At 47.3% G+C, this 27,164-nt stretch overlaps 2 protein-coding genes across 3 annotated transcripts in view; one reads left to right on the top strand and one right to left on the bottom strand.

Moving 5' to 3' along the window:
* LOC142296262 (dihydroxyacetone phosphate acyltransferase-like) overlaps positions 1-1,473 on the bottom strand; it is a 119,446-nt gene extending 117,973 nt beyond the window's left edge. The window contains exon 1 of the mRNA XM_075339632.1: positions 1,303-1,473. Within this exon, the coding sequence (XP_075195747.1) occupies positions 1,303-1,332 (30 nt within the window). The 5' untranslated portion in view covers positions 1,333-1,473. The remainder of the gene's footprint in view (positions 1-1,302) is intronic.
* A 31-nt stretch (positions 1,474-1,504) lies between these two features.
* FSAF1 (40S small subunit processome assembly factor 1) lies at positions 1,505-17,235 on the top strand. 2 transcript variants are annotated; one of them, XM_075339634.1, is made up of 7 exons: positions 1,505-1,747; positions 5,154-5,467; positions 7,407-7,460; positions 10,111-10,206; positions 11,027-11,113; positions 12,938-12,990; positions 16,788-17,235. In XM_075339634.1, exons 1-7 carry the CDS (start codon positions 1,675-1,677, stop codon positions 16,912-16,914), a joined length of 804 nt encoding a protein of 267 aa, XP_075195749.1. In that variant the 5' UTR covers positions 1,505-1,674; the 3' UTR covers positions 16,915-17,235. The 2 variants fall into 2 exon arrangements, with proteins under 2 accessions (XP_075195749.1, XP_075195748.1); XM_075339633.1 differs by having other exon boundaries at positions 1,508-1,747; positions 7,404-7,460.
* Positions 17,236-27,164: the final 9,929 nt, after the last annotated feature.

Genomic DNA, 27,164 nt, shown 5'->3' with positions numbered 1-27,164 from the left:
TTCCACAATGGCACCAGGAGAGGCTAGTGTCTGGGTAAGGTGAGCTCCACAACGGAACCAAGAGAGGCTAGTATCATGATAAGTTGAGCTCCACAATGGCACAAGGAAAGGCTAGTGCCACGGTAAAATGGGCTCCAAAACGGCACCAGGAGAGGCTAGTGCCATAGGAAGGTTGGCTACCCAACGGCACAAGGAAAGGCTAGTGCCATGGTAAAACGCACTCTACAGTAGCACCAGAAAAGGCTAATGCTATGGTAAGGTGGGTTCCACAATGGCACCAGGATAGGCTATTGCCAGGATAAGGCAGGCTCCACAGCACCAGGATAAGCTATTGCCAGGATAAGGCAGGCTCCACAACAGCACCAGGAGAGCGGAGTGCCATGGTAAAGCGGGCTCCACAACAGCACCAGGATAAGGCAGGCTCAACAATGGAACCAGGAGAGGTTAGTGCCAGGATAAGGCAGGCTCCACAACAGCATCAGGAGAGGCTAGTGCCATATAAAAGGTTGGCTCCACAATGGCACCAGGAGAGGCTAGTGTCATAGTATGGTGGGCTCCACAACAGCACCAGGAGAGGTTAGTGCCATATAAAGGTGGGCTCCACAACAGCACCAGGAGAGGTTAGTGCCATATAAAGGTGGGCTCCACATTGGCACCAGGAGAGGCTAGTGCCAGGATAATGTGGGCTCCACAATGGCACCAGGAGAGACTAGTGCCAGGATAATGTGGGCTCCACAATGGCACCAGGAGAGACTAGTGCCAGGATAATGTGGGCTCCACAATGGCACCAGGAGAGGCTAGTGCCAGGATAAGGTGGGCTCCACATTGGCACCAGGAGAGACTAGTGCCAGGATAATGTGGGCTCCACAATGGCACCAGGAGAGGCTAGTGCCAGGATAAGGTGGGCTCCACATTGGCACCAGGAGAGACTAGTGCCAGGATAATGTGGGCTCCACAATGGCACCAGGAGAGGCTTGTGCCAGGATAATGTGGGCTCCAAATCTGGACCACCCACCACTGGCACTGAGAATAAGCAATGACAATGTTGTGCCATAAATAGCAAATCTAATGTAAAGCAGTGGCTTATGATAACCGCTGCATGTGCAGAGCAGTGAGCACAGACTGGTGTACTGCTGGGCAGGTCACTGCGCAGGGAGATCACATTCATTGTGTGCAGCGGATGTCCTGGGAGGCTCCATTGGCATTTAGCTCCAGCACACATATCCCGGAGCTATCTGCTGCTCATCCTGCTCCCTTCATACTGTAACGCCCTATACTGAATGTAAGCACGATGCCACTTACTAAGTACGCGGTGCCCATAGCTCCTGCCATAGCTGCCTCCAACTTCAGTAAGTGTTCTATCCCACTGACATCACCGGTTCCCTCCACACGTAACGTGCTGCACAGAACCACAGGAAGGGGCGGAGATCTCCAGAACTGGCACGGGCAGATCTATTTTGACAGCTACGGAAGCCTTCCCAGACAAACATCCTGCCAGCGTTCTGCGTAATCAGCCGGATCTTACGGAAGTCGCAAGTGGCCATGTTGTATTCACTATGTTCTTCCGCTCAGCTGGTGGAGCTCACAACGTGTGTGTCTCCACGTGCGTGACCCTGCGGCTACAGCGGTCTGGCCGGAAACATCCCACCGGGCAGCAGCCATTCTCCCCTCACAATGACGGAAGGCAGCCACCCCTCCGACGTGCGAGATCAGCTGGACTCCGTGCTCAGCAACCTGTATGATTTCGGTGAGAATCGCATTTAGTCGCTGCTCCCCCTAACTGCTGAAGATGGGTTTCAGGTGCCCAGTGAAGCATAATGCCTGCCAGGACAGTGCCCCCGGACAGTGCCACCACCAGACCCCCCCCCCCATCCTCTCCTGACAGTGCCAGGAAGAACAGTGCCCCGTCACTGATAGTGCCAGACAAGACAGTGCCACCACCAGCCCACCCCTCTCCTGACAGTGCCAGGAAGAACAGTGCCCCCCTGCCTGACAGTGGCAGAGAGGACAGTGTCACCACCAGACCCCCCCTCCCTCTCCTGACAGTGCCAGGAAGAACAGTGCCCCCCTCACTGATAGGGCCAGACAAGACAGTGCCACCACTAGCCCACCCCTCTCCTGACAGTGCCAGGAAGAACAGTGCCCCCCTCCCTGACAGTGGCAGAGAGGACAGTGCCCTAAGTATTTTCTCAAGAAAATTTCTTGAGAAACTTCTGGGAGTGGAAGATTTCCGCACCTGCGGAAAAATCCGCGGCAAAAACGCATGCGGATTTGCCGCGGATTTACCGCAGGTTTGTCCCTGCAATAAATAATAAAGATAATCGATAGACAGATAATGGATAGAGGGAAAGATGGATAGATGAATAGATAGATAGATAGAGGGATAGATAGATGAATAGATGAATAGATAGATAGAGGGATAGATGAATAGATAGATAGATAGAGGGATAGATAGATAGATAGAGGGATAGAGGGATAGATAGATAGATGGATAGATAGATAGATAGAGGGATCGATAGATAGATAGATGAGAAAAACCTATATAATGTTCCACCTCCCTGCATTTTCTAAGCTGGCACCCTTTAGTGACTTTCATGTGGCACTAAAGGGTGCTTAGCCTTGTATTTAGCCATAAAATAAATAAATAATTAAAAAAAAACGACGTGAGGTCCCCCCATATTTTGTAGCCAGCTTGGGTAAAGCAGACGGCTGCAGCCTGCAGACCACCGCTGGCAGCTTCACCTTGGCTGATAATCCAAAACAGAGGGCACCCCACGCTGTTATTTTAAATTATATAAATAATTTAAAACAAAAAACGTGCGGTCCCCCCCATATTGGATCACCAGCCAAGGTAAAGCGGACAGCTGGGGTCTGATATTCTCAGACTAGGGAGGTCCACTGTTATTGGACACTCCCCAGCCTAAAAATAGCAGGCCGCAGCCGCCCCAGAAGTGGCGCATCCATTAGACGTGCCAATCCTGGCGCTTTGCCCCAGCTCATCCCGCGCCCTGGTGCGTTGGCAAACGGGGTAATATATGGGGTTGATGCCAGATGTGTAATGTCACCTGGCATCAAGCCCTGGGGTTGGTGAGGTCAGGCGTCTATCAGATACCCGACATCACCAACCCAGTCAGTAGTAATTAAAAAATAGACAACAAAAAAAGTTTTATTTGAAAGAACACTCCCCACATAGCCTCTTTAACCAATTTATTGAAAAGAACAATCAATCCACGTCCGGCGTAATCCAATAGGGGGGGGGGGGTCCCACGGCGATCCATACCATAGTCGCTGTCCCAGTCAATGAAGAACAGAATGTTCCCCATTGGCTGGGAGAGCAATGCAGTGACCTGAGCTAACATCAATAGGTCAGCCCAGGTCACTGCAGGGGATGACGAGCGCTGCCATCAGGAGGATAGATGAGATCATTACCTGCTGTGATCATCTCCTGTACTGCTGACGTCAGCGCTGTCACTGACTGCGTTGTCAGAAGTATCGTGAGAGCCCGTGACGTCACCGCTAGTGACAGTCTCGGGCCGCTCGTGAGACGGGCATAGACAGCGCTGACGTCAGGAGGCAGGAGATCGTCACAGCAGGTAATGATCTCACCTCCTGACAGCAGCGATCGTCATCCCCACGGCTCCCAACACTGCAGGGTGTCAGTGTCTGCCTGTGTCAGTGTCTGCCTGCGCTGCAGCGTGACAGGCTGCTGACACTGCGGGCAGACACTGACACCCTGCAGTGCAGGCAGCCGCGAGGCCGGAGCAGGACACAGACTGGCACCTGGAGGTCGCACGGAAGTGCTTCTGTGCGGCGTCCAGGGAGTGTGACGTCTGCTCCGCCTCCTCTTCCTGACATAATGACATCGCTTCCTGCAAAACCGCAGGCAGCGATGATCATTCCCGCAGGTAATTCGCGGCTATTCCGGGGGTATACCGCACATCATTGCTACCTGCGGAATACCCCCGGAATACCCCCGGTACCTGCGGAAATTAATGGACATGCACATTTTCTCAAGAAAGTTTCTCGAGAAAATTTTCTCAAGAAATTTTCTTGAGAAAAATCCGCACAGTGCGCACAGCTATTTTTTTTTCTCATTGAATTTCATGGGAAATGTCTGCACAAAGATTGCAGACATTTCTCAAGAAATTTCCGGGGCAAATCCGCGGGTAAATCCGCAGGTAAAAAGCTCTAGTGCGCACATAGCCTAAGCGTTCCCCCACCCCTGGTTATCTATGTTTTCTGTAGTATACCCCGCACAGACCCTAGTGCCAGTGTGTACAGGAGCCTGCAGTATGTTTTGGCTGTTTGCTGCATTGGGAAGTTTTTTAGACCATTTTCTAGCTGGCCATGTATCCTCTGATGGCTATTTCTAAGCTTATACAAGGCAGTGAGACATGGAGTATGTGCCCAATCACTGCTATATGCACTGTGCTTAACTGAAGGTCACAGGTATCTGATGCATCTGACTAAGCCGCCCACCTCTGGAGACTGTTCGGTATTTACTTTGTTACATAAATTCATTTATTTGGGACTAAAAATAATTTTTGCTATTGGGTTTCATTAAAATGTTCCCAGTCCAATGGCTGATTGATCGGCCACATCGAAACCCACGGGCTTCTCTCCTGTCTGCTCTTCATGCGTGTTCTGTGATTGTCATCTACCCATCATAGGCAATGGAGCTGTTCATTTGTCCACTTGCTTATTTGTTTTGCTAAAAGTGTCCACAAAAAAAAGATTAAGCAAAGACCTGGCCATTTTGCATCCTATGCATGGATCAATCTCACCCATGCAAGTCTATGGATCAGGGACACAGACTGACGGCTTCCTAGTTGCGTCCTTTTGCTGTACGTTTTTCACTGTTGCATGGGCGTTTCAGTGCCCTGCCTGTATTTCATGTTTTTGCATATGAGAAAAGCTGATGAAGCCTGGAATGTAAATACTGTCACACTGGGCAATACCTGATCCATAATGAAAGTTATGAAAATAGTTCAGTTTTTCACATACAAACAAAAATCGAGGTGTGAACGTGGCCTGAATCTGCCGTTGAGTGGAGCTCCAGCTCATTTAGCCCTGTCTAGATATGTTGCCCTCCATAGCCCATACTAAAGCGGCTGAGGTGCTGCATGTGAGACATTAACAAACTTCTCTTACAGGTGAGGACTTTGTGACTCATGAAGGAAACAAACCAACGAATGGACAAATCCCTGACCTTTCTCAAGAAGTGGAGGCTGAAAAAGTGATTGTCCATGCCGAAAATCGGCAAGTGGTGACCTGTTCTAAACGAGGGAAGAAAAATGTTTCCATGTTCTTCGATTCTATTAAGGATGAGCTGTGCAGTCAGGCCAAGAACCCCTCCGTGGCCACTACTTCTGCATCGAAACCTTCTGCTGTTCAGGTTGTGACTTTCAGCAGTCGCAAAGACAAGAAGCAAAGTAACAACGAGGATATACACGATACAAATCCAGAGGTAATCATTCATGTATTGTGCTAATTTTAATACACTGGGTTGTTATCATCTTTAGAAGTCATCAGCTTTCTATAGGGTAGGTGATAAATTGCTCATCGGTAAGGGTCAGACCATAGGGACGCCACCACTCCGGAGAACTGAGTTTCTGTAAGGCTCCGACGGATCAGAGCAGAGGTTGGACGAGCACAGTATCTCTGTTCACTCGCTATGGGTCTGCTGGAAAAGCTGAGGACTTTTGGTGGTGCTCATGTTCAGATGGGCTGACCCACATCTGGGGATTGTTGGAGGTCTCAGCAGTTAAACCCCACTGATCATCAAGTTATCACCTATCCTATGGTTTTCTAAAAATGGGGGAAAAAACATTTAATACAGAAATTTTTAGTTTACGGTTTGCAAACTCTTAAGTCTCTCTCTACAAGAAACAACCCAAGTCTTGTGTGACTTGACCATTGAGTGTTATCTTATTCTGTTGGCTTGTTAGAAAGCAGCGTTCGTTGTGAAGCTGTGAGACAGCAGTGACAGGTGACTACATTTTTGACAAGATCGGCTTCGTCACCTTCCGGGGTCTGTATACTGGTACTTTTTTTCGAAGTTGCCATTATTACAGCTTTTGTGTACTGGATCTGGAATATAAGATCACTTTATTTTTTTATTTTTTAAGGAAGTAAAAGTTAAAAATTCAGTTTCCAAACAGACATTTGGATATCTCTCTCTACCCCAGAGTTTATTTTGCCTGAATGTGGCATTCTGGAGATCAACGTTCCTCAGGTTGGCCACAGCTGAAGGTTAAAGTTTGTAAGTTATGCTGCATTCGTGACATTGGGGATAACTTCCCTAACGTTACAGAGAAGCCAGGGTTTGAATAGCCCTCTGTGACTAGAGCTGAGGTCGATCACACGCACTGCCACCTAAATCATTTTTAATGGCATTGCTCAAAATTGCACAGCACTTTTACACTCCCATAAAGGCTGCTTTACATGCTTCAATTTCTCGTGCAATCGCATTTGCGATCACACCCGCCCCCATCGTTTGTGCGATATGGGCAATTTGTTGCCCGTGTCGCACAATGCTGTAACCCCCCGTCACACGTACTTACCTTCCAAACGTCCTCGCTGTGGGCGGCGAACATCCACTTCCTGAAGTGGGAGGGACGTTCGGCGTCACCGCGACGTCACACAGTGGCCGGCCAATAGTAGCGGAGATGAGCGGGACGTAAACATCCCGCCCACGTCCTTCCTTCCGCATTGCCAGCAGGACGAAGGTAAGCTGTGTTCAGCGTTGCCGGGGTGTCACATGGAGCGACGTGTGCTGCCTCGGGAACAATGAACAACCGGTACAGAGAAGGATGTGCGATTTTTAGAAAATGAGCGACGTGTCAACGAGCAACGATAAGGTGAGTATTTTTGCTTGTTAACAGACGCTTGTAGCTGTCACACGCTACGATATGTCAAACGGCGCCGGATGTGCGTCACTTACGACGTGACCCCGACGACATATCGCCTGATATATCGTAGTGTGTAAAGCCCGCTTAAGAATGAATGGAGATGAAGTTTGCATGATCGACCTCCGCTCTATTCACACAGGGCTTTTAACCCTAGTTCTTGGCATTGGTGAATCCCAGTGGTAAGATTTACAGTAATCAGGATTATCCTATGTTATGAATGGGGAATTACTTCCAAAATTGAGTGACACCGCCCATTTAGTCTTACATTGCAATAAAGAAGCACTCTAACTGTATATCTCAAAATTGAGTACACCCCTGATATTTTTGTAAATATTGTATTACATCTTTTCATTGGACAATATGACCCTTAGATACAATGTAAAGTAGTCTGTGTACAGCTTGTATAGCAGTGTAACTTTGGTGTAATGGACCACCCTTAAATTATTTTTTTGTTTTTCTCTTATTTCCATTAATCTTAGTTTTCTTTTACAGCAGACAAATATTGATGAGACAGAAGGAAACAACATCCTAGAATTTAATTTCGAAAAGGTATGTGCTGTTTTCTCTCATCATTGCCTTCAACAAAAACTTTGATTTAGACCATTTAGAGTTTGGATTGTGGTAGGCCGCACCATAACTCTAGGATCTGCACTAACATTCTGGTAGATGCAGGTCCAAACTTAGGAATTCGCACCTGTGTATGTGAAAACCCTGCCCGCTGGGCAAGGGAACCGCAGCATCCAGGTGGTGACGGGGCAGAAAGATGGCGCATATGCGCATAGTTCTCTATATTGCTGAAACATCCAAAGCCGCAATGCTCGGCCTTGTGAGAGAAATCAAGATCACCTCATAGAATGGTAGCGTTGGAAGAGACCTCAAGGGCCATCGGGTCCAACCCCCTGTGAGTGCAGGCTTTCCTAAAATATCCCAGCTATATGTTTATCCAGTTTCCACTTGAAGCTTTCCATTGAGGAAGAGCTCACCAATATGTCACCTGAAAGTATGGACATATTTCTCTTGACATCCTCTAGTTTGTCTTCTTTTCTGTCCGTATCGATTTATTTATTTTATTTTTTTTTTGCTATTTCACTTTATAACATCCCTCTTAGAGAAAATTTATGGAACTATCAAAACCACAGATTCCAAGTTGATGAAACTTTGAGATAAACAGAATAAGTTTAGTAATATATTTTATGGAAGAAGCTTCTTGGCATTATATATAGTACTAAGATAAATTTTTAGGAAGGTGTGGAAAAATGCTGCAAAGTAAGAATGCTGTCAAAAATACAAATGTAAAGAGTTAATACTCAATTAACAAAATTAATGTATTAAAGAGAAATCTACATGAAATCAATATTTGTAGTGACCATTTTTTGCCTTCAAAATAGAACCTATTGTTGGGACACTTAAGCATAATTTTTTTTTAACAAATTCATCAAGGAGTTTGTTCCAAACATCTTCGAGAACCTCAAAATATATTTGGAGTCAGATGCGTCCCTGATGGTATTATATGATGGATAAGTATCTGCCTGTACTTCTCAGCATTGACGACACCATTAACACTGACTAAATCCCCAAATCCATTTGCTGAAATGCAACCCCAAATTTGTAAAGACGTTGCACTATCCTTCACCTGAAGAGACTCATTACTGCAGCCCAGCCGCAGTCTTCTGTTACAGCCAAATATTTAACATTTTGACTTGTCACCCCGTCTCCCTTTTTTTTTTTTTTGTTTAGTTGGGTTGCTTGGCCATTTTTCCATGTTGCAGGTATGGCTTTTGGCCACAATTCTTCCATGAAGACCACTTTTTGCCAGGTTTCTCCAATGGTAGATAGGTGTAGCTCGGTCCAACTCATTGCAGCCAGTGTAAAGCTGATGGCTCTTTCAATATCAAAGGGTAGTATGCATGACATGTCTTTCATCAGCTGCATTAAGTTTCCTTGGCCGAACACTGCATCATCTTTCCTTAATGTTGTCCATTTCTTGGCATCCTCAATGCTGAGAAGTAAATGCAGATATTTCTCCATCATGTAATACCTTCAGGGAAGCGTCCGATTGTCTTTAAATTTATTCTGCCCAGGATAACGACCTTAAACATACATGTCATCAAGAACTATCTTCAGTGTCAAAAAGAACAAGGGGTCCTGGAAGTGATATGGCTCCACACAGCCCTGATCTCCTCTGGTGTTTGGGATTACATGAAGAGACAGGAGGATTTGCTCAAGCCTACATCCACAGAAGATTTGTGGTAATCTAAGATAGTGTTTCTCAACTCCAGTCATCAAGACCCACCAACAGATCATGTTTTCAGGTTTTTCTCAATCAGGTTTTCAGGATTTCCTTAATGTTGCACAGGTTGTGGTATTATTCTCTGTCTGATATTGAGGGGAAACCTGAAAACATGATCTGTTGGTGGGTCCTGAGGACTGAATTGAGAATTCCTGATCTCAGATGTTTGCAATTGACCTCCCTACCGGGTTTCTTCAAAACTGTGCAAGTGTATCTAGAAGAATGGGTGCTTTGATGGGGCTTTTAAAGGCAAAAAGTGGCCACGCCAAATATTGATTTTGATTTAGATGTTTCTTTTCTTCCTTCACTGTTAATTTTAATTGAGAAAAAAAATCTTAATCCTTCTATTTTTTTAAGGATCCTTACTTTGCAGCATATTTTCCACAAGTGCTTAAAACTTTATAATAATGTAGTGTATTTGATATGAACAAGAATGCAGGAAATACCCAAATAAGTTAATGTAAAGAATTATGGCCCCAACTCATCAAAGAAGCAAAACTTTCCCAGGTGTCCAAGAATCTTGCTACTTTTGTCTATTTTTTTTTTCTTTTTTATTCTGTCCAGTTCCAACAAAGCGGGCAGAGCTAAAGTATAACTGGGTGTGGTGACCCCCTCTCATCAAATTCATGACTGGCGGTTTTGTCCTTTTATGCCATAAATTTTACTCCAGCTAGAGGGTGGAGTAAGATTTGTGGCGAGGCTCACACTGAGATGCATGCCACTTCACGCCTCGCCTGATTCATTAAGAGGTGGGCACTTACACTGGGGGTCAGTGATCCCCATTTTTCACAATGGTGCCGTAGATTGGTCCCAAATCTGTCACACATCGATATGTCAAACCTTAGAATACTAAATCCTCTAAATCAGATATATGTTGTCATTTACATGTCATGTATGCAATTTTCACAGGCTCGTTTGGAGGTGCACAAGTTTGGGATTAGGGGGTACGAGAAAGAGAAACAAAGAAAATGTGAACAGGACCGTGCTATAATGCTAGGAGCAAAGGTTGGTCATTCTTGTTCTGCTGAATTAGAGGAATAAGGCCGGTTTCACACATCCGGCTTTTCGCCGGTTTGCCGGATCCGGCGCTCTCCCGTACAGACAATACAGTACAGTGACAGCGCTGTAACTTCCGGGTCACATGCGCCGGTCACATGACAGCACGTGACCGGCGCTTGTTGCGCTGTCACTGTACTGTAGTCACTGTATGGGAGAGCGCAGGATCCGGCAAACCGGTGAAAAGCCGGATGTGTGAAACCGGCCTAATAGACATTTCACAGGTCTTTGAAATGTAGATTAAACAACCCCTTTATCTCTTCTATCTGTTGCTGCATTCCTAAATAGTGAGGTTTTAAGTGAATGTGCAAATTAAGCATTAAGTGCTCTGGGCGTTATGGAGTCACTGCCTCCCATGGTTGTTTCCTCACTCAGCACCAATCTTTTTAGCTTGACTGATAGCTTGCTGCCTGATCTCTTTACCTGGCACATGGTGTCAGTCAGACATTGAGCTATCAATCAAGCTATAGGCTGGTGCTGGGTGAGGAAGCAACACAGTGAGGCAGAGGTTTGGGAGGTGCTCTGTCATGTGTCATTTGCATATGAATTAAAGCTCTAATGACTTGGGAATGCAGCAACCTGATGTAAAGGAGTCAATGGATTTCCATTTCAAAGACCTGTATATCCATAAATGAGGTTTGGGGACTCACTCTAAAGAGACATGCTTTTGCATTATAAAACATTGCTGTACCACACAAATTATATCTATTGTTTGGTATTTTATCTTGATTGACTTATCAGTAACAGTAGCAATATATTTTCTTTTTAGCCTCCCAAACGAGAATATGTGAATTATAAGCTTTATCAGGAAACAATAAAGGAAAAGGAGCTAGCTGAAAAAGAAAAAAGACTTCAGGTATGACAATACATGTTATTGTGTGTTATAGAAGTAATTTTCTGCTGTGCAGGAAATGCAATACTTCTCTTGCTGATGTCACAGTTCATAGTATATAGGCCTTCAGGATCTGACTCTAGGGGCTGTACTGTAGCAGTTCGCAGCACCCCATTAAGTATTAGACTCAAAATATGTCTCAAGACAGTGAGGTTTTAGGATTTGTGTACGAAGAATTACTAACAGAGAACATTTGATATAGTTATATGTAGTTTTGAATAATGTTGCTTCTGAGCGTGCATGAATCTGATTTTCTGCAACCTTTTGCTTTGTATTTTCCATGAATGTGCCTGACCCAATTGATATGGAAAATGTCACCACATAGAAAGTAAACTGTTGATTGTGTTTGTACCTTTTTACTACTGATAGTCACAATTTAACCACTTCCAGACCACCCATAGACTTTATAACATTTGGGAGGTTCCCATCCCTGCAGAGTTAGCAGCTATACGAGATTGTGCAGCTGTTAGATACAGCCAGACTTGTCGTAGAGAAGGCAGAGATGGTTTATTCCGATCTCTGCCTTCCGGATTACTGTATACACAGTGCTGAATAAGTGCTGTATGAGCAGTATAGGAAGTGCTAGCTGTCCTTGGTCTTCCTGACCCAGAAATCTCAAGATAGGGTCCCGGTAGTGAGCAGATCCTGAACAGCTGTGTTGTGGAGCAAAAAGGCAAAATTTGCTTTGCATCTGGGGTTAAAATATCAGCTCAGTTACAAAGGAAGTGAGAGATGTTTAAAAAAAAAAAAAAACAATCACTGATGTCGGGGAGACCAGCCAGAGAAAACACTGCCGGCAGCCAGCAAAGGCGCTCAACACAGTGAAATCCTAGGTGCATTGCCCCCTGGGAAGTATGCAAATCAAAAAAAGGACCGTAGAGCCTCTGTTAGGAGTCTCAACACAGAAAATAGCCAGCTATCCCTCCAGCTATTTTCTGTGTTGAGACTCCTAACAGAGGCTCCAAGGACCTTTTTTTGATTTGCATACTTCCCAGGGGGCAATGCACCTAGGATTTCACTGTGTTGAGTGCCTTTGCTGGCTGCCGGCAGTGTTTTCTATGGCTGGTCTCCCCGAAATCAGTGATTGTTTTGTCTTGCTGGTCTACTAGGCATTGCTCCCATCTGGCCAGAACCCTACATAACACTGATGAGGGGCAATACCCCGAAACAGCTGTCTATGGATGGATACCTGGCTTTGGTATTTCCTTTGTCATATCTTTAAACTCGTCAAAGAGTTGGATATTGCCTAAAAGGGCCACTTAATATGGTGGTTATGGTGGTCTCCTTAAAAAGAGCCACTCCTTGGCTAGGTCCTTCCCGGAGGGATATCTGGCTATTTTCTGTCGAGACTCCTAACAGAGACTCCACGGACCTTTTTTGATTTAAAAAAAAAAAAAAAAAAAGTTTTTTTAAATGATTAATATGTCTCTAAAAAGTCTTTCAGATCCCTATTGGCTGCACAATTTGTGAAATTAGTAAATTTAAAGCAAAAAAAAAAAAAGTAACCTAAAATTAGGCCCAATGTATCACAACAAAAGCGAACCAATTTAGAGCTCTTAAAACGCACATTTGGAAAAAATAAATATTGTCTGGTCACGAATGGTGAGAGGGTAGAATGGCCCAGTCTGGAACTGGTTATGTTTAAATCCTTAAATAATTGCACCAACACCTCAAATCCTTTCTTCTATAATTTGCGACTAGAGGCATGGTGTACAGTCTAAAGAAGTTACAGGAAATGGTAGTTGAATAAAACTGCACTTCATTCAGTTCTTATTTTAATCCTTCTAGGAAAATGGCTTTGAACCAGCCAAGAAAAAGCAAAAACAAGGAAAGAACGACAGGTGAGTATCTTGGCCATGGAATAATATGATGGTTCTCCAGATGACGGCATTTGTAAGATCAAATAAGTGTGTCTGTATTACAAGGACCATAGACTCTGTCTGGTCTCCAAGATCATTTCGCCAACCACTCGTGCTGGATGTGCCAATATTCAGCTGTTGGAAGCCCTAAATCACCTACATTACATTGTTACTAAGTGACTTAATGGTCAAGTGGAAAAAGTAGCCTTAACCCCTTCATGACCGGACAATTTTTCGCTTTCGGGGTTTTTTTTTTCACCATTCTTCTTCCGAGAGACGTAACTTTTTTATTTTTCAGTCAATATGGTCATGTGAGGGCTCATTTTTTGCGTAGCGAACTGTACTTTTAAATTAAACCATACGTTTTACCATATAGTGTGCTGGAAAACGGCAAAAAAATTGCAAATGCAGAAAAATTGCAAAAAAAAGTGCAATAGCACTATTGTTTTTGAGATATTTTATTCACTGTGTTCACTATATGGTAAAACTGATGAGTGGCTGTGAAGTCTGAGGTCGGTGCAAGTTTGTAGACACCAAACATGTATAGGTTTACTTTTATCTATAGGGTTAAAAAAAAAAATCACAAGTTTGTCCAAAAAAAGTGGCGCACAATTTGCGCCAGTTTCTGTGACCCATAGCGTTCTCATTTTTGGGATCTATGGCTCAGTGACGGCTCATTTTTGCATCTCAAGCTGCCGTTTTTAACGTTGCCATTTTTGCGCAGATGCTACGTTTTGATCGCCTGTTATTGCATTTTGCGCAGAATTTGTGGCGATCAAAAAACATAATTTTGGCGTTTGTTTTTTATTTGCCGCTACGCCGTTTACAATCAGATTAATTGATTTTATATTTTGATAGATCTGGCATTTTTGAATGTGGCGATACCAAATATGTGTGTACCGTATTTTTCGGACCAGAAGACGCACCCTGGTTTTAGAGAAGGAATATAGGAAAATAAAATTTTAAGCAAAAAATGTGGTCATGACACACTGTTATGGGGCAAGGATCTGCTGCTGACAATGTTATGGGGGAAATGTCCCCAAATTCTCTAAGGTACCCCATCCTGGTAATGATCTTCCTGCCTTTTATATGTCCCACAAACCAAAAGAAAAAACTCCTAAAAACAGTTATTTATTTAGATCAATGTTAAAAGATTATAGGTATAAGCCACTGCTTATCTAAAATAACTACAGTGATATATTACAGTGAGTGTAATAGGGTGATAGACTTAATTGGTGGGGACAGTGCAAATGGTTTCCTGTTCCCAAGGTAGGGGCAACATTAGTAGTTGCACTAGTTTTTATTCAGATACAATAATACGTGGTTAAGGGGATGACCTATCTCTCCCTCCCTTACTCCTACCTACCAGCGGAGGTGTACCATAAATTATTGGGTACCCCCCGCTCCACGTCGTCTCTCCCTAATATCTCCCTTCAAGCCAGTCGCTAAGACCCGGGAGACCCACCACCAAAGAAATATGTGCAATTAGTCACAGTACTCAAGGATAAATAGATATTAAAAACTTTTTTCTAGATATTAGATGAATCTCAGATCAAAAAGGAGATTTTATATATATACATGGATATGAAATCCCAGCAAGAATTAGCTTATCTGCCGAGATCATCCAATGTAAATCCCAAACTTAGTTTATCTGTACATATGGATATAAAGTCCCAGCAGGGAATGACTTATCTGCCGAGACCATCCAGTATTCTATCCCGACGCGTTTCCCCCCTATATTTTTTCTAGGGGTTCATCAGGGGACTGATCCGGATTAAATCTCTTATATCTTAATAACTGGTAGTCGCATCAACAGTGTGGCATCAATCATCATAGAGGCATTCACTCCGTCCTGGGACACTGCTCTCAGTAATCTGCAGGTCCCATAACGACAACTTGTAACTAAAAGAATGTCAGTCACAAAAGCCACATGGCATCAATCGCCCATAATGGGGCACTCAGTCAATAGGGGAACGCCGCTTCTACTGTCCCGCAGGTCCCGTGGTATCAGCCAGCGTGTCCCCCATCCTGCTATATACTGCCATTCTGGTATGTGCTCCCATCCTGGCATATGGCCGCATCCTGCTATTTACCGCCATTCTGGTATGTGCTCCCATCCTGGCATATGGCCGCATCCTGCTATATACCCCCATCCTGGTATATACCCCCATCCTGGTATATGGCCGCATCCTGCTATATACCCCCATCCTGGTATATGGCCGCATCCTGCTATATACCCCCATCCTGGTATATGGCCGCATCCTGCTATATACCCCCATCCTGGTATATGGCCACTTCCTGCAAAATACCCCATCCTGGTGTATGGCTGCATCCTGCTATATACCCCATCCTGGTGTATGGCCACATCCTGCTATATACCCCATCCTTGTGTATGGCCGCATCCTGTGGCACACAAAAAAATAAACGTTCATACTCTCCTTTCTTCGCTCCACGCAGCATCGCTCCTCCTCCCGTCTGTGCCAGCAGCAGCGCCGCTGACCTGTGTGGAGCCAGCCACAATCCCTGCAGCATTGCAATGTCCTCCTGTCTGTGCCGGCTGCGGCTGTGTGTGGACACGTGCGCTCAGCGATGACGTCACCGCTGTGCGCACCGCTAGTCTACACCCAGAGCTGCGGCCGGCATAGATAGGAGGACGAGCAATGCTGCAGGGATCGTGGCCGGTGAGTATACTGTTTCACTGCACTCCGCGCTGATGATGATGCGCGGGGGCAGTGAATATAGCCACACATGATCACTCCAGGCTGTAGTTGCTAGGGGTGATCACGCAGGCCGACTGTTTAGTATGCGCGCATCCCCCGCCCATCATCCCGCCCACCATCCCGCCCACCTGTCAGCACCAGCTTCAGCACTGAGAGATGATGGGTGTGCATATGAAATGAGCGGGCCCACGTGGTCACGGTAGGCACTGCTGCAGCCTGCTTATGCCCCCGATGACCCGCTCCAACACAGCACCCTCATTCCCCGCAGCCACATTCAGACTATAAGACGCACCCCCCACTTTCTCCCAACATTTATGGGGAAAAAAGTGCGTCTTGTAGTCTGAAATATACGGTACTTTTTTATTTATTTTTTTAACCCTTTAATTTTCACTGGGGCGAAAGGGGGTGATTTGAACTTTTAGGTTGTTTTATTTTTTTAAAACTTTTTTTTTTTTTAACTTTTTTTTTATTTTTATTTTACTAGTCCCCCTAGGGGGGCTATATGGATCAGCAATCTGATCGCCCGCCATAGCTGCTGATCACAGCTATACAGCTGTAAACAGCAGATATGCTCATTTTCTGCCTTGGTTTCACCTGGCCCAGAGCTGGGTGAAAGTAAGTATTGTGAGCTACAGGAGTCATCACATGACCCTGTGCTACCATGACAATCACCGGAAGTCACATGATCATGGCACATGACTTCCGGTATCGGCTGGTGAGTAAATGTTCACCGCCGATGCCTTTATAATGGCGTTGTCACATATTGACAGCGGCATTTAAGGGGTTAAACGGCACAGGCAGATAATGATTCTGCTCGTGCCTGGCAGGCACATATCTCAGCTGTAAAAATCAGCTGAGATGTGTTCTGATCACTGCAAGCTAGTCCAGCAGACCACGGGCAGTAACACTATGACCGCTAGGACGTGATATTACTGCCCGCAGTCGTTAGGGGGTTAATATTGAAAAGTATTACTCGCCTGTCGGTGTGTTGTATTTCAAGTGCCTTTGCTGTCTACATTGCTTTTATTTCACAGTTTGTTTTTTTGTTTTGTTTTTAAGGTGGTCCAGAAGGAAGAGAGGTTTAGGAAAGGCCCCCACTGGGCAAGTTGGGAAGTTTAAAGATGGAGCCTTGATTCTACGTAACAAAGATATTAGAAAAATTAAAAGGTCAAAAGTTATTAAATGAGGACTTTAAAATCACAATGGACTGAATGTGCTGAATTTTTGCTGGTGTTTACAAAGAAAAACTGGTCTTTTTTATTTATTTTGTTTTTTAAAGAACCCTTCCAAGATCCTTCAAAGGTCATTCAATGAATAGCATTTGGATTTACATCATACATTTTTTTTCTACTTCAACTGGAACCACATGGACAAATTATCAGCCACAAACTGCAGTCCACTTAATAAATGTGAACGGGTTGTATTTTTCCCTTGAGCAAGCTGCAGCTTATAGTAAAATCTTGTTTACTTTTTGCTACTTTAAACTATTAAAAAAAACAAACTTGTATCTTTATGTCTTGTCAAAGTATTTGTAAATATTAGCAATTGATTTCTGTAATTTTCTTTGGAGATTGCTTATTATCTCTTCTATTTTACAACACAACGTTTTTATGTTTTGGGTTGTTTTTTTTTTTTTTCAATCAATATCCAAATTCTGATTTTTTTTTTTTATTTATTATTATTATTATTATTATTTATTAATAATATATTTCCACCTCACGAAATTCACAATTGGGTACAGTTAGGTCCAGAAATATTTGGACAATGATCGAATCTTCGTGATTTGAGTTCTGCATGCAACTATTTTTTATTGAAACAACTGCTGCAATTGCCAGGCCTTTGAAATGCTTTGCCAGGCCGTTTTCATATATATATATATATATGAAAAACAGAAAATCGCAAAAAGAAATGGAAAAAAGAAGTGAATAAATATGTATATTTATGTAAAATAAAATATACATATTTGATATTGCCGGGTTCGTCACAACCCAACCTATAAAAGTGTCACTCTTGTTAACCCCTTCAGTGTACACTATAAAAAAATAAATAAATAAACTTGCTGTCTTTTCATCATATAGCTGTCATCTTATCCCGCAAAAAACAAGCTGCCATACACCTCCATCAGTGGGAAAAAAAGCTGTAGCTGTCAGAATACGGCAATGTAAAAACTATTTTTTTTCTCTCTCAAAATGTTTTATGGTGTAAAAGCGGCAAAACCTAAAAAATAGCTATATAAATGTGTTATCGATGTAATCGTACTTGAAGAATAAAGCTGTCATCCCTTTTATGATACGGTGAACCAGTTCCTGAATTGCTGTTTTTTCTTGATTTTTGCTTCAGAAAAAGCAGAATGGAAAGTGATCAAAAAATATTATGTGGCCCAAAATGGTACCAATGTAAACTGCAACTCGTGCCGCAAAAAACAAGCCCTCACATGACTTTGCTGCAAAATAAATTATAGCCTGCAAAATTCATTGATGCAAAAAACCTTTGTTTTGTTAAAAAAAAAAAAGCATGTGTGATAGTAGCCAAACTAAAAAAAAAAAACCCCATATAAATCTGATATACCTTTAATCATACTGACCTGAGGAATAAAGCCACATAATCATTTATACCGCACGTTGTATGGAGTGTAAATAAATAAAGCCATTTCTTCAACTGCTCTTAATTTGTTCATTCTGCCTCCCAAAGATCGCAGTACTGTGTGGCTCACATTTATTATGTGCTCTATGCTGAACGCTTACATTAGGGATTATGTGTAAATCTCTGAAAAATGTGAGGCACAATTACTGACCCTGACAGCAAGTATTAATAAAAATTGGCTAACACTCAGACTGTGAATTGAGATGGTGGCTGACAGGCACTACACTACACCTGAACCCCTTGTTTTTACAATTTTGGGACCTTTTTTTTGCAAGTTGTAATAACTATTGCTAGTATAACAGACACAAGGGGGATGTAGCAGTGCTGAGATTATTGATTATTAGTAGCAGATGTCAGGATAGCTTTAAATCTCTCCCTGCCTGTGAGTAAGCTGTCCCTAGTTGTCCCTTTTATCACACACTGCAGTAACAGACCATATGCAGCACTAAAGGCCACTTTACACACAGCAACATCGCTAGCGATGGCGCTGGTGAAAGCACCCGCCCCCGTCGGTTGTGCGTCACGGGCAAATCACTGCCCGTGGCGCACAATATCGCTAGGGCCCGTCACATGTACTAACCTGCCTAGCGACGTCGCTGTGGTCGGCGACCTGCCTCCTTTCTAAGGGGGCGGGTTTGTGCGGCGTCACAGCGACGTCACACGGCAGCCGTCCAATAGAAGCGGAGGGGCGGAGAGCAGCCGAAAGAAAGTGACACCCACCTCATTGCCGCAGGACGCAGGTAAGGTGGTGTTCCTTGTTCCTGGGGAGACACACATAGCGATGTGTGCTGCCTCAGGAACGACGAACAACCTGCGTCCTGCAACAGCAACGATATTTGGGATTAGAACGACGTGTCAATGATCAACGATTAGGTGAGTAATTTTGATCGTTAGCGGTCGTTTGTACGTTTCACGCGCAACAACGTCGCTAATGAGGCCGGATGTGCGTCACGAATTCCGTGACCCCAACGACATCTCGTTAGAGTGTAAAGCCCCTTTTAGAAGAGGATTTTTTTTTGCAGCAGCAGTTCTACCATTTACACAGCTGCTAGCACAGTGGACACTGTCTTCAGCCCTTTAAAGGACTAGTTTGGATTCTGCAGCAGCACTACTATCTCATAGAACAAACTGCACTATCCCTATACCTGTTTCTATGATTTACACAGTCCCTAACAGCTAATGCTAAATATCTTCAGCCCTTAGAAGGGCTATTTTGGATTCTGCAGCAGGAACACTATCTCATAGAACGAACTGCACTGCCCCTATACCTGTTTCTATGATTTACACAGTCGCTAACAGGTATGGCTAAATAGCTTCAGCCCTTAGAAGGACTAGTATTAGTTGGCTGGAAAAACGCTGTACCGCACACAGTACAGTCTCGCTACACCCGCAGTTCAGGAATTAATGTGTAAACACAAAATGGCGACTGCCTTATTTAGCCCCTATGACACTGTGCGGCCAAGCCAATCACAGTAACACCACAACAAAGATGCGTTACTGTGAGGGCAAGTAATGTCAGATGTGTTCATTGGCTGGAAAATGGCGCCAGGAAGTACAGAAACGAAAATGAAAGTACCGAAGCAAATACCCTATTAGCCGTCGGATACCGAATAGGGGCGAATACATTCGCTCATCCCTATTAACATCCAATCAGGTATATAGTCACAGGGAATGAAAAACTGTGTAAGTGCAACAGCTTTATTTAATTGTTTTCTCCCCTCATAGATGTCTGTGGGTACCTATTGGTATATAAAACCTAAATTCCATACTTTATAGACACCTTTCCCTAATTTGGGAATACTCACATTGTGGGGTATAATTTTATATATTTTGTTCTTGCCTGACGGTTTTCTATCAGGATAATACATGCCCAATATATCATAGGGTATCTATAATTATGATTTTCATCACATATATTGGATTTAAGTATTTGAATTTAGTTTGATAATTCATTATGGGCCTTTATTGTAAATATCAATGTATTGACCTGGCTGTACTTCTCCGCACTGCTCCCTTTATAGTTTTTATATATGTGTCTGGAACTAAGTTCAATTTTTCGCTCTGGACGCCTGCGCAAACTTTGTGTTCCAGTGTGAACCGCAAATAACCATATCATGTGATCGCTATTGAGCTAGGTCTGGGTGTCGTTTTGTGCGAGGTTCGCGCATGCGCAGTTTGATAACACATCTCTGTATACCTCTATTTGAGCCACCGTAGTTGCGCATGCGCCTTGAACATAATCATGGCGCTGCACAGTATCAGCAGTGATTCGGTAATTAACGTTTACAGCTGTGAGAGTGGTTTGCAGGTTATTTATATCCGGATCTGACCTGCACCTCCATGATGCTCCTTCATGATTGCTGTGGGTAACATCGTTCAGGATTCTCTGCCCCACCACTGATCTATATGGGGACTGTATCATGGATTTGCATGTCTGAGATCATCATTGTTGGGCAAGTATACACTATTATCGCTATATAGGTGTTTGCATTTAATTGTGTCACATTCTTTGGTAAACTTGATTATATGTTAATGTATGTAAGTTGATGGTTGTATGGTCTCTGATAGACTACACTTGTCTTTGTAGCCTCCTGATGAACCATTCACTTGGGGAAACGCGTCGAGGCAGAGACATACCTCATCCATTGGAAGAAAGCAAAAAAAACAGCTCACCCACTTGGAGAACCACAACGTCCAGGAAGGTGCAAGAATCCAAGGCAGCCAGACCCAGCTGCAGATAACAACGTGGCAGAAGAAGAAAAAATCCAGCATCCAGTTCCAGACTATATTAACATGGATTTTCTTTATTTTATCAAAAAGATAAAAACATCTTACAAAGGTTCCGCCATATTCATAAAAACCTTGTTGCGCGGATTGTGTGGGTGTGCAGTGCGTGTGTGTGTTTTGGGGGGAGGTATGTTTTGTGCAGTGTGTGTGTTGCGCGGTATGTGCGTATATTTATGTATGCCACGGTGTTTGTCTGTTGGGTGTTGTGTGTGTGGCGTTGTCTGTGTGGGTGTCTGTGTAGGGCGGTGTTTGTGGTTCCCAGTGTGTGTGTGGTGTGTTGTGCTGTGCGCGTGTGGCGGTGTGTGTGTGTTTTGGGAGGAGGTGTGCATCCCCATCGTGCTCAATCCTCCATGCTGCGCACCCCCCATCGTGCTCCATCCCCCATGCTGAGCACCCCCCATCGTGCTCCATCCCCCATGCTGCGCACCCCCCATCGTGCTCCATCCCCCATGCTGCGCACCCATCGTGCTCCATCCCCCATGCTGCGCATTCCTCATTGTGCTCCATCCCCCATGCTGCGTGCACCCCCCATCGTGCTCCATCCCCCATGCTGGACACCCCCCATCGTGCTCCATCCTCCATCCTCCATGTTGCACAACCCCCATCGTGCTCCATCCCCCTTGCTGCACACCCCCCATCGTGCTCCATCCCCCATGCTGCGTACCCCTCATCGTGCTCCATCCCCCATGCTGCGCACCCCCATCGTGTTCCATCCCCCATTATGCGCATCCCTCATCGTGCTCCATCCCCCATGCTGTGCACCTCCCATCGTGTTCCATCCCCCATGCTGCGCACCCCCCATCGTGCTCCATCCCCCATGCTGCGCACCCCCCATCGTGCTTCATCCCCCATGCTGCGCACCCCCCATCGTGCTTCATCCCCCATGCTGCGCACCCCCCATCGTGCTCCATCCCCCATGCTGCGCACCCCCTATTGTACTCCATCCCCCATGCTGCGCACCCCCCATCGTGCTCCATCCCCCATGCTGCACACCCCCGATTGTGCTCCATCCTCCATGCTGCGCACCCACCATCGTGCTCCATCCCCCATGCTGCGCACCCCTCATCGTGCTCCATCCCCCATGCTGCGTACACCTCATCGTGCTCCATCCCCCATGCTGCGCACCCCCCATCGTGCTCCATCCCCCATGCTGCACACCCTTCATCGTGCTCCATCCCCCATGCTGCGCACCCCTCATCGTGCTCCATCCTTCATGCTGCGCATCCCTCATCGTGCTCCATCCCCCATGCTGCGTACCCCTCATCGTGCTCCATCCCCCATGCTGCGCACCTCCCATCGTGTTCCATCCCTTATGCTGCGCACCCCCATCGTGCTTCATCCCCCATGCTGCACACCCCTCATTGTGCTACATCTCCCATGCTGCGCACCCCCCATCGTGCTACATGCTGCACACCCCCCATCGTGCTCCATCCTCCATGCTGCACACCCCCCATCGTGCTCCATCCCCCATGCTGGGGCCGCCGGGGGCGGGTCCGAGCGTGGCAACGTGTGCCGGGGCTGAGCGGGTGAGGCGTCAGCGTATGCCGGCTCCCTGCACATGGGGAGCCGGTGTACGCTGGTAACCATGATACACATCGGGTAACTAAGGGAAGTGCTTCCTATAGTTACACGATGTGTATCGGCGTACGCCGGCTCCCTGCACATGTGTACCTGGAGCCGGTGTACGCTGGTAACCATGATACACATCGGGTAACTAAGGGAAGCGCTTCCTATAGTTACGCGATGTGTATCATGGTTATCAGCGTACACCGGCTCCGTCACGATTCCAGCATCGCAAGGTTATGTCCGCCGGGAGCGGGGCTGAGTGTGCCAACGGGGGCGAGCGGGCGAGGCGTCAGCGTATGCCGGCTCCCTGCACATGTGTACCGGGAGCCGGTGTACGCTGGAACGGGCGATGCGTGCGGAGGGCCGGGGCGAGCGGCTAATCCATGCGGGGGGCGGGGCCAGGCTGAGGCGAGCGGCCAATCCGTGGGGGGGCGGGGCCAGGCCAAGCCCAGCGGCCAATCCGACAGTTGTCACTGTAATGACACTGTCACGGTGACACAATGTCACGGTGACACAATTTTGGAGCAAGACAGACAGACAGACAGAATAAGGCAATTATATATATAGACTAGAAGGTGGCCCGATTCTACGCATCGGGTATTCTAGAATTTACGTATTGTGTAGTTAATGTATGATTTTTGTTATATATATATAGATGTTGTTGTGTGTAGTTACCAAGTGTTTGTGTAGGGCGCTGTACATGTTCTGGGTGTTGTCTGGGTGTGGCGGGGGGTGAGAGCGGTGTTGTATGTGGGTTGCGTGTGTTGCGTTGTTTGTGGAGCGCTGTGTGTCTGTAGCGTTGTGTGTGTGTGTGTTGCGCGGTTTGTGTGGGTGTGGTGTGTTTTGGGGGAGGTATGTTTTGTGTAATGTGTGTGTGTTGCGTGGTATGTGCGTATATTTATGTATGCCGCGGTGTTTGTGTGTTGGGTGTTGTGTGTGTGCAGCGTTGTCTGTGTGTGTGGGTGTCTGTGTAGGGCGGTGTTTGTGGTTCCCAGTGTGTGTGTGGTGTGTTTGTGTGTGTTGGGGGGAGGTGTGCACCTCCCATCGTGCTCCATCCCCCATGCTGCGCACCCCCCATCGTGCTCCATCCGCCATGCTGCGCACCCCCCCATCGTGCTCCATCCGCCATGCTGCGCACTCCCAAACCTACTCCATCCGCCATGCTGCGCACTCCCAAACGTGCTCCATCCGCCATGCTGCGCACTCCCAAACGTGGTCCATCCGCCATGCTGCGCACTCCCAAACGTGCTCCATCCGCCATGCTGCGCACTCCCAAACGTGCTCCATCCGTCATGCTGCGCACTCCCAAACATGCTCCATCCGCCATGCTGCGCACTCCCAAACGTGGTCCATCCGCCATGCTGCGCAGTCCCAAACGTGCTCCATCCGCCATGCTGCGCACTCCCAAACGTGCTTCATCCCCCATGCTGCGCACTCCCCATCGTGCTCCATCCCCCATGCTGCACCAGCATCAGCCTCTCTGTCCCCAGCATCAGCCTCTCTCCTCCCAGCATCAGCCTCTCTCCTCCCAGCATCAACCTCTCTCCTCCCAGCATCAGCCTCTCTGTCCCCAGCATCAGCCTCAGCCTCCCAGCATCAGCCTCCCCCAGCATCAGCCTCTCTTCTCTCAGCCTCCCCCCTCCCAGCCTCCCCCAGCATCAGCCTCTCTCCTCCCAGCCTCCCCCAGCATCAGCCTCCCCCAGCATCAGCCTCTCTCCTTCCAGCCTCCCCCAGCATCAGCCTCCCTCCTCCCAGCCTCCCTCCTCCCAGCCTTCCCCAGGATCAGCCTCTCTCCTCCCAGCCTCCCTCTTCCCAGCCTTCCCCAGCATCAGCCTCCACCTCCCAGCCTCCCTCAGCATCAGCCTCCCCCAGCATCAGCCTCTCTCCTTCCAGCCTCCCCCAGCATCAGCCTCCCCCAGCATCAGCCTCTCTCCTCCCAGCCTCCCAGCCTCCCCCAGCATCAGCCTCCCCCTCCCAGCCTCCCCCAGCATCAGCCTCTCTCCTTCCAGCCTCCCCCAGCATCAGCCTCCGCCTCCCAGCCTCCCCCAGCATCAGCCTCCGCCTCCCAGCCTCCCCCAGCATCAGCCTCTCTCCTCCCAGCCTCCCCCAGCATCAGCCTCTCTCCTCCCAGCCTCCTCCAGCATCAGCCTCTCTCCTCCCAGCCTCCCCTAGCATCAGCCTCCCCCAGCATGAGCCTCTCTCCTTCCAGCCTCCCCCAGCATCAGCCTCCCCCAGCATCAGCCTCTCTCCTCCCAGCCTCCCCCAGCATCAGCCTCCCCCTCCCAGCCTCCCCCAGCATCAGCCTCCCCCTCCCAGCCTCCCCCAGCATCAGCCTCCCCCAGCATCAGCCTCTCTCCTTCCAGCCTCCCCCAGCATCAGCCTTCCCCAGCATCAGCCTCTCTCATCCCAGCCACCCCCAGCATCAGCCTCTCTCCTCCCAGCCTCCCCCAGCATCAGCCTCCCCCAGCATCAGCCTACACCCTCCCAGCCTCCCCCAACATCAGCCTCCCCCAGCATCAGCCTCTCTCCTTCCAGCCTCCCCCAGCATCAGCCTCCCCCAGCATCAGCCTCTCTCATCCCAGCCACCCCCAGCATCAGCCTCCCCCAGCATCAGCCTCTCTCCTCCCAGCCTCCCCTAGCATCAGCCTCCCCCAGCATCAGCCTACACCCACCCAGCCTCCCCCAACATCAGCCTCCCCCTCCCAGCCTTCCCCAGGATCAGCCTCTCTCCTCCCAGCCTCCTCCAGCACGCCGTGCTCCTCTGCCGACACTCACAGATCTGATCGCATACACTCACACACACACACACCCACCCGATCGCATACACTCACACCCACCCGATCGCATACACTCACACACACCCGATCGCATACACTCACACACACCCGATCGCATACAGTCACACACACCCGATCGCGTACACTCACACACACCCTATCGCATACACTCACACACATCCAATCGCATACACTCACACACACCCGATCGCATACACTCACACACACCCGATCGCATACACTCACACACACCCGATCGCATACACTCACACACACCCGATCGCATACAGTCACACACACCCGATCGCATACACTCACACACACCCGATCGCATACACTCACACACACCCGATCGCATACACTCACACACACCCGATCGCATACACTCACACCCACCCGATCGCATACACTCACACACACCCGATCGCATACACTCACACACACCCGATCGCATACAGTCACACACACCCGATCGCATACACTCACACACACCCGATCGCATACACTCACACACACCCGATCGCATACACTCACACACACCCGATCGCATACACTCACACACACCCGATCGCATACACTCACACACACACACATTGACGATATTGCACATACGCGCTCACTCACAACATCCGGAGATACCACATGCTTCTGGCCATGTGATCCTCCGGCAGGTCCTGGAAGCTCACAGCACAGTATCGCGGCCGAGAAGCAAGCGATATCTCCGGATGCTGTGAGTGTGTGGATGCGATCTGATGTGTGTGTGAGGTGTGTGTGAGAGTGAGTGTGATCTGATGTGTGTGTGTGTGTGTGTGTCTGTTGTTATGTGTGTGCGTGTGGATGTTCCGCCGCTGCAGGACCTTGATGCGCTGGTAACTATGCTACCATGGTTACCAGCGTATCCCGTCCCCCGCTCGCATGGGAGCCCACACCAGCATACGGCGGCAAACCCCAGCAATGCGAGGGTTTGTGTCGGCTGGGTTGGCGGCGTATGCTGGTGTGGGCTCCCGGGGGTACAGTACTCACCTGGGAGTCGTGTCTCCGTGTCAGTTCGGGGGATGCGTGCGGGGGGCGGGGCCAGAGCGAGCGTGCATTGCGTGAGGGGGGCGGGGCGTGGCCGAGTTGCCAATACGTGCAGGGTGCCGGGGCGAGAGGCCAATCCGTGTGGGGGGGCGGAGGCTGTGCGAGCGGCCGACCAATCCGTGTGGGGGGGAGCCAGGGCGAGCGACCAATCCGTGCGGGGGGGCAGGGCCATGGCGAGGCCAGCGGCCAATCCGCTTTGTGTCACCGTAAGGACACAATTTTGGAGCAAGACAGACAGACAGACCGACAGACAGAATAAGGCAATTATATATAGAGATTGTTAGGTTGTTCTAATTATGATGATTGTTTGAAATCTCTCTTGTCACAACGGCAGCTCGATACTTTACCTTCATTAACATCATATGCCCACAGTATATTCACATCTCTGATGTAGGACTGTATGTCCTTTAATAACTATAACTTCTGTGAAGCATTTATTTGAATTTTGTATTGGATATTTGATATCCTCCCATGTTTGGTATTGGACCTCTGTGTACCTGTCAGGATCCCCTCCTGTATCAACTTACATGTTATTTATTATCTAACAATTGTATGGAATTGTATGCTTGCTAAAGAAATCTTT

Source organism: Anomaloglossus baeobatrachus, chromosome 3 (assembly GCF_048569485.1).
Source record: "Anomaloglossus baeobatrachus isolate aAnoBae1 chromosome 3, aAnoBae1.hap1, whole genome shotgun sequence".
Lineage (NCBI taxonomy): Eukaryota > Metazoa > Chordata > Amphibia > Anura > Aromobatidae > Anomaloglossus > Anomaloglossus baeobatrachus.
Note: the sequence above shows the minus strand (reverse complement) of the source record. Positions and strands in the feature narration are given on the sequence as shown.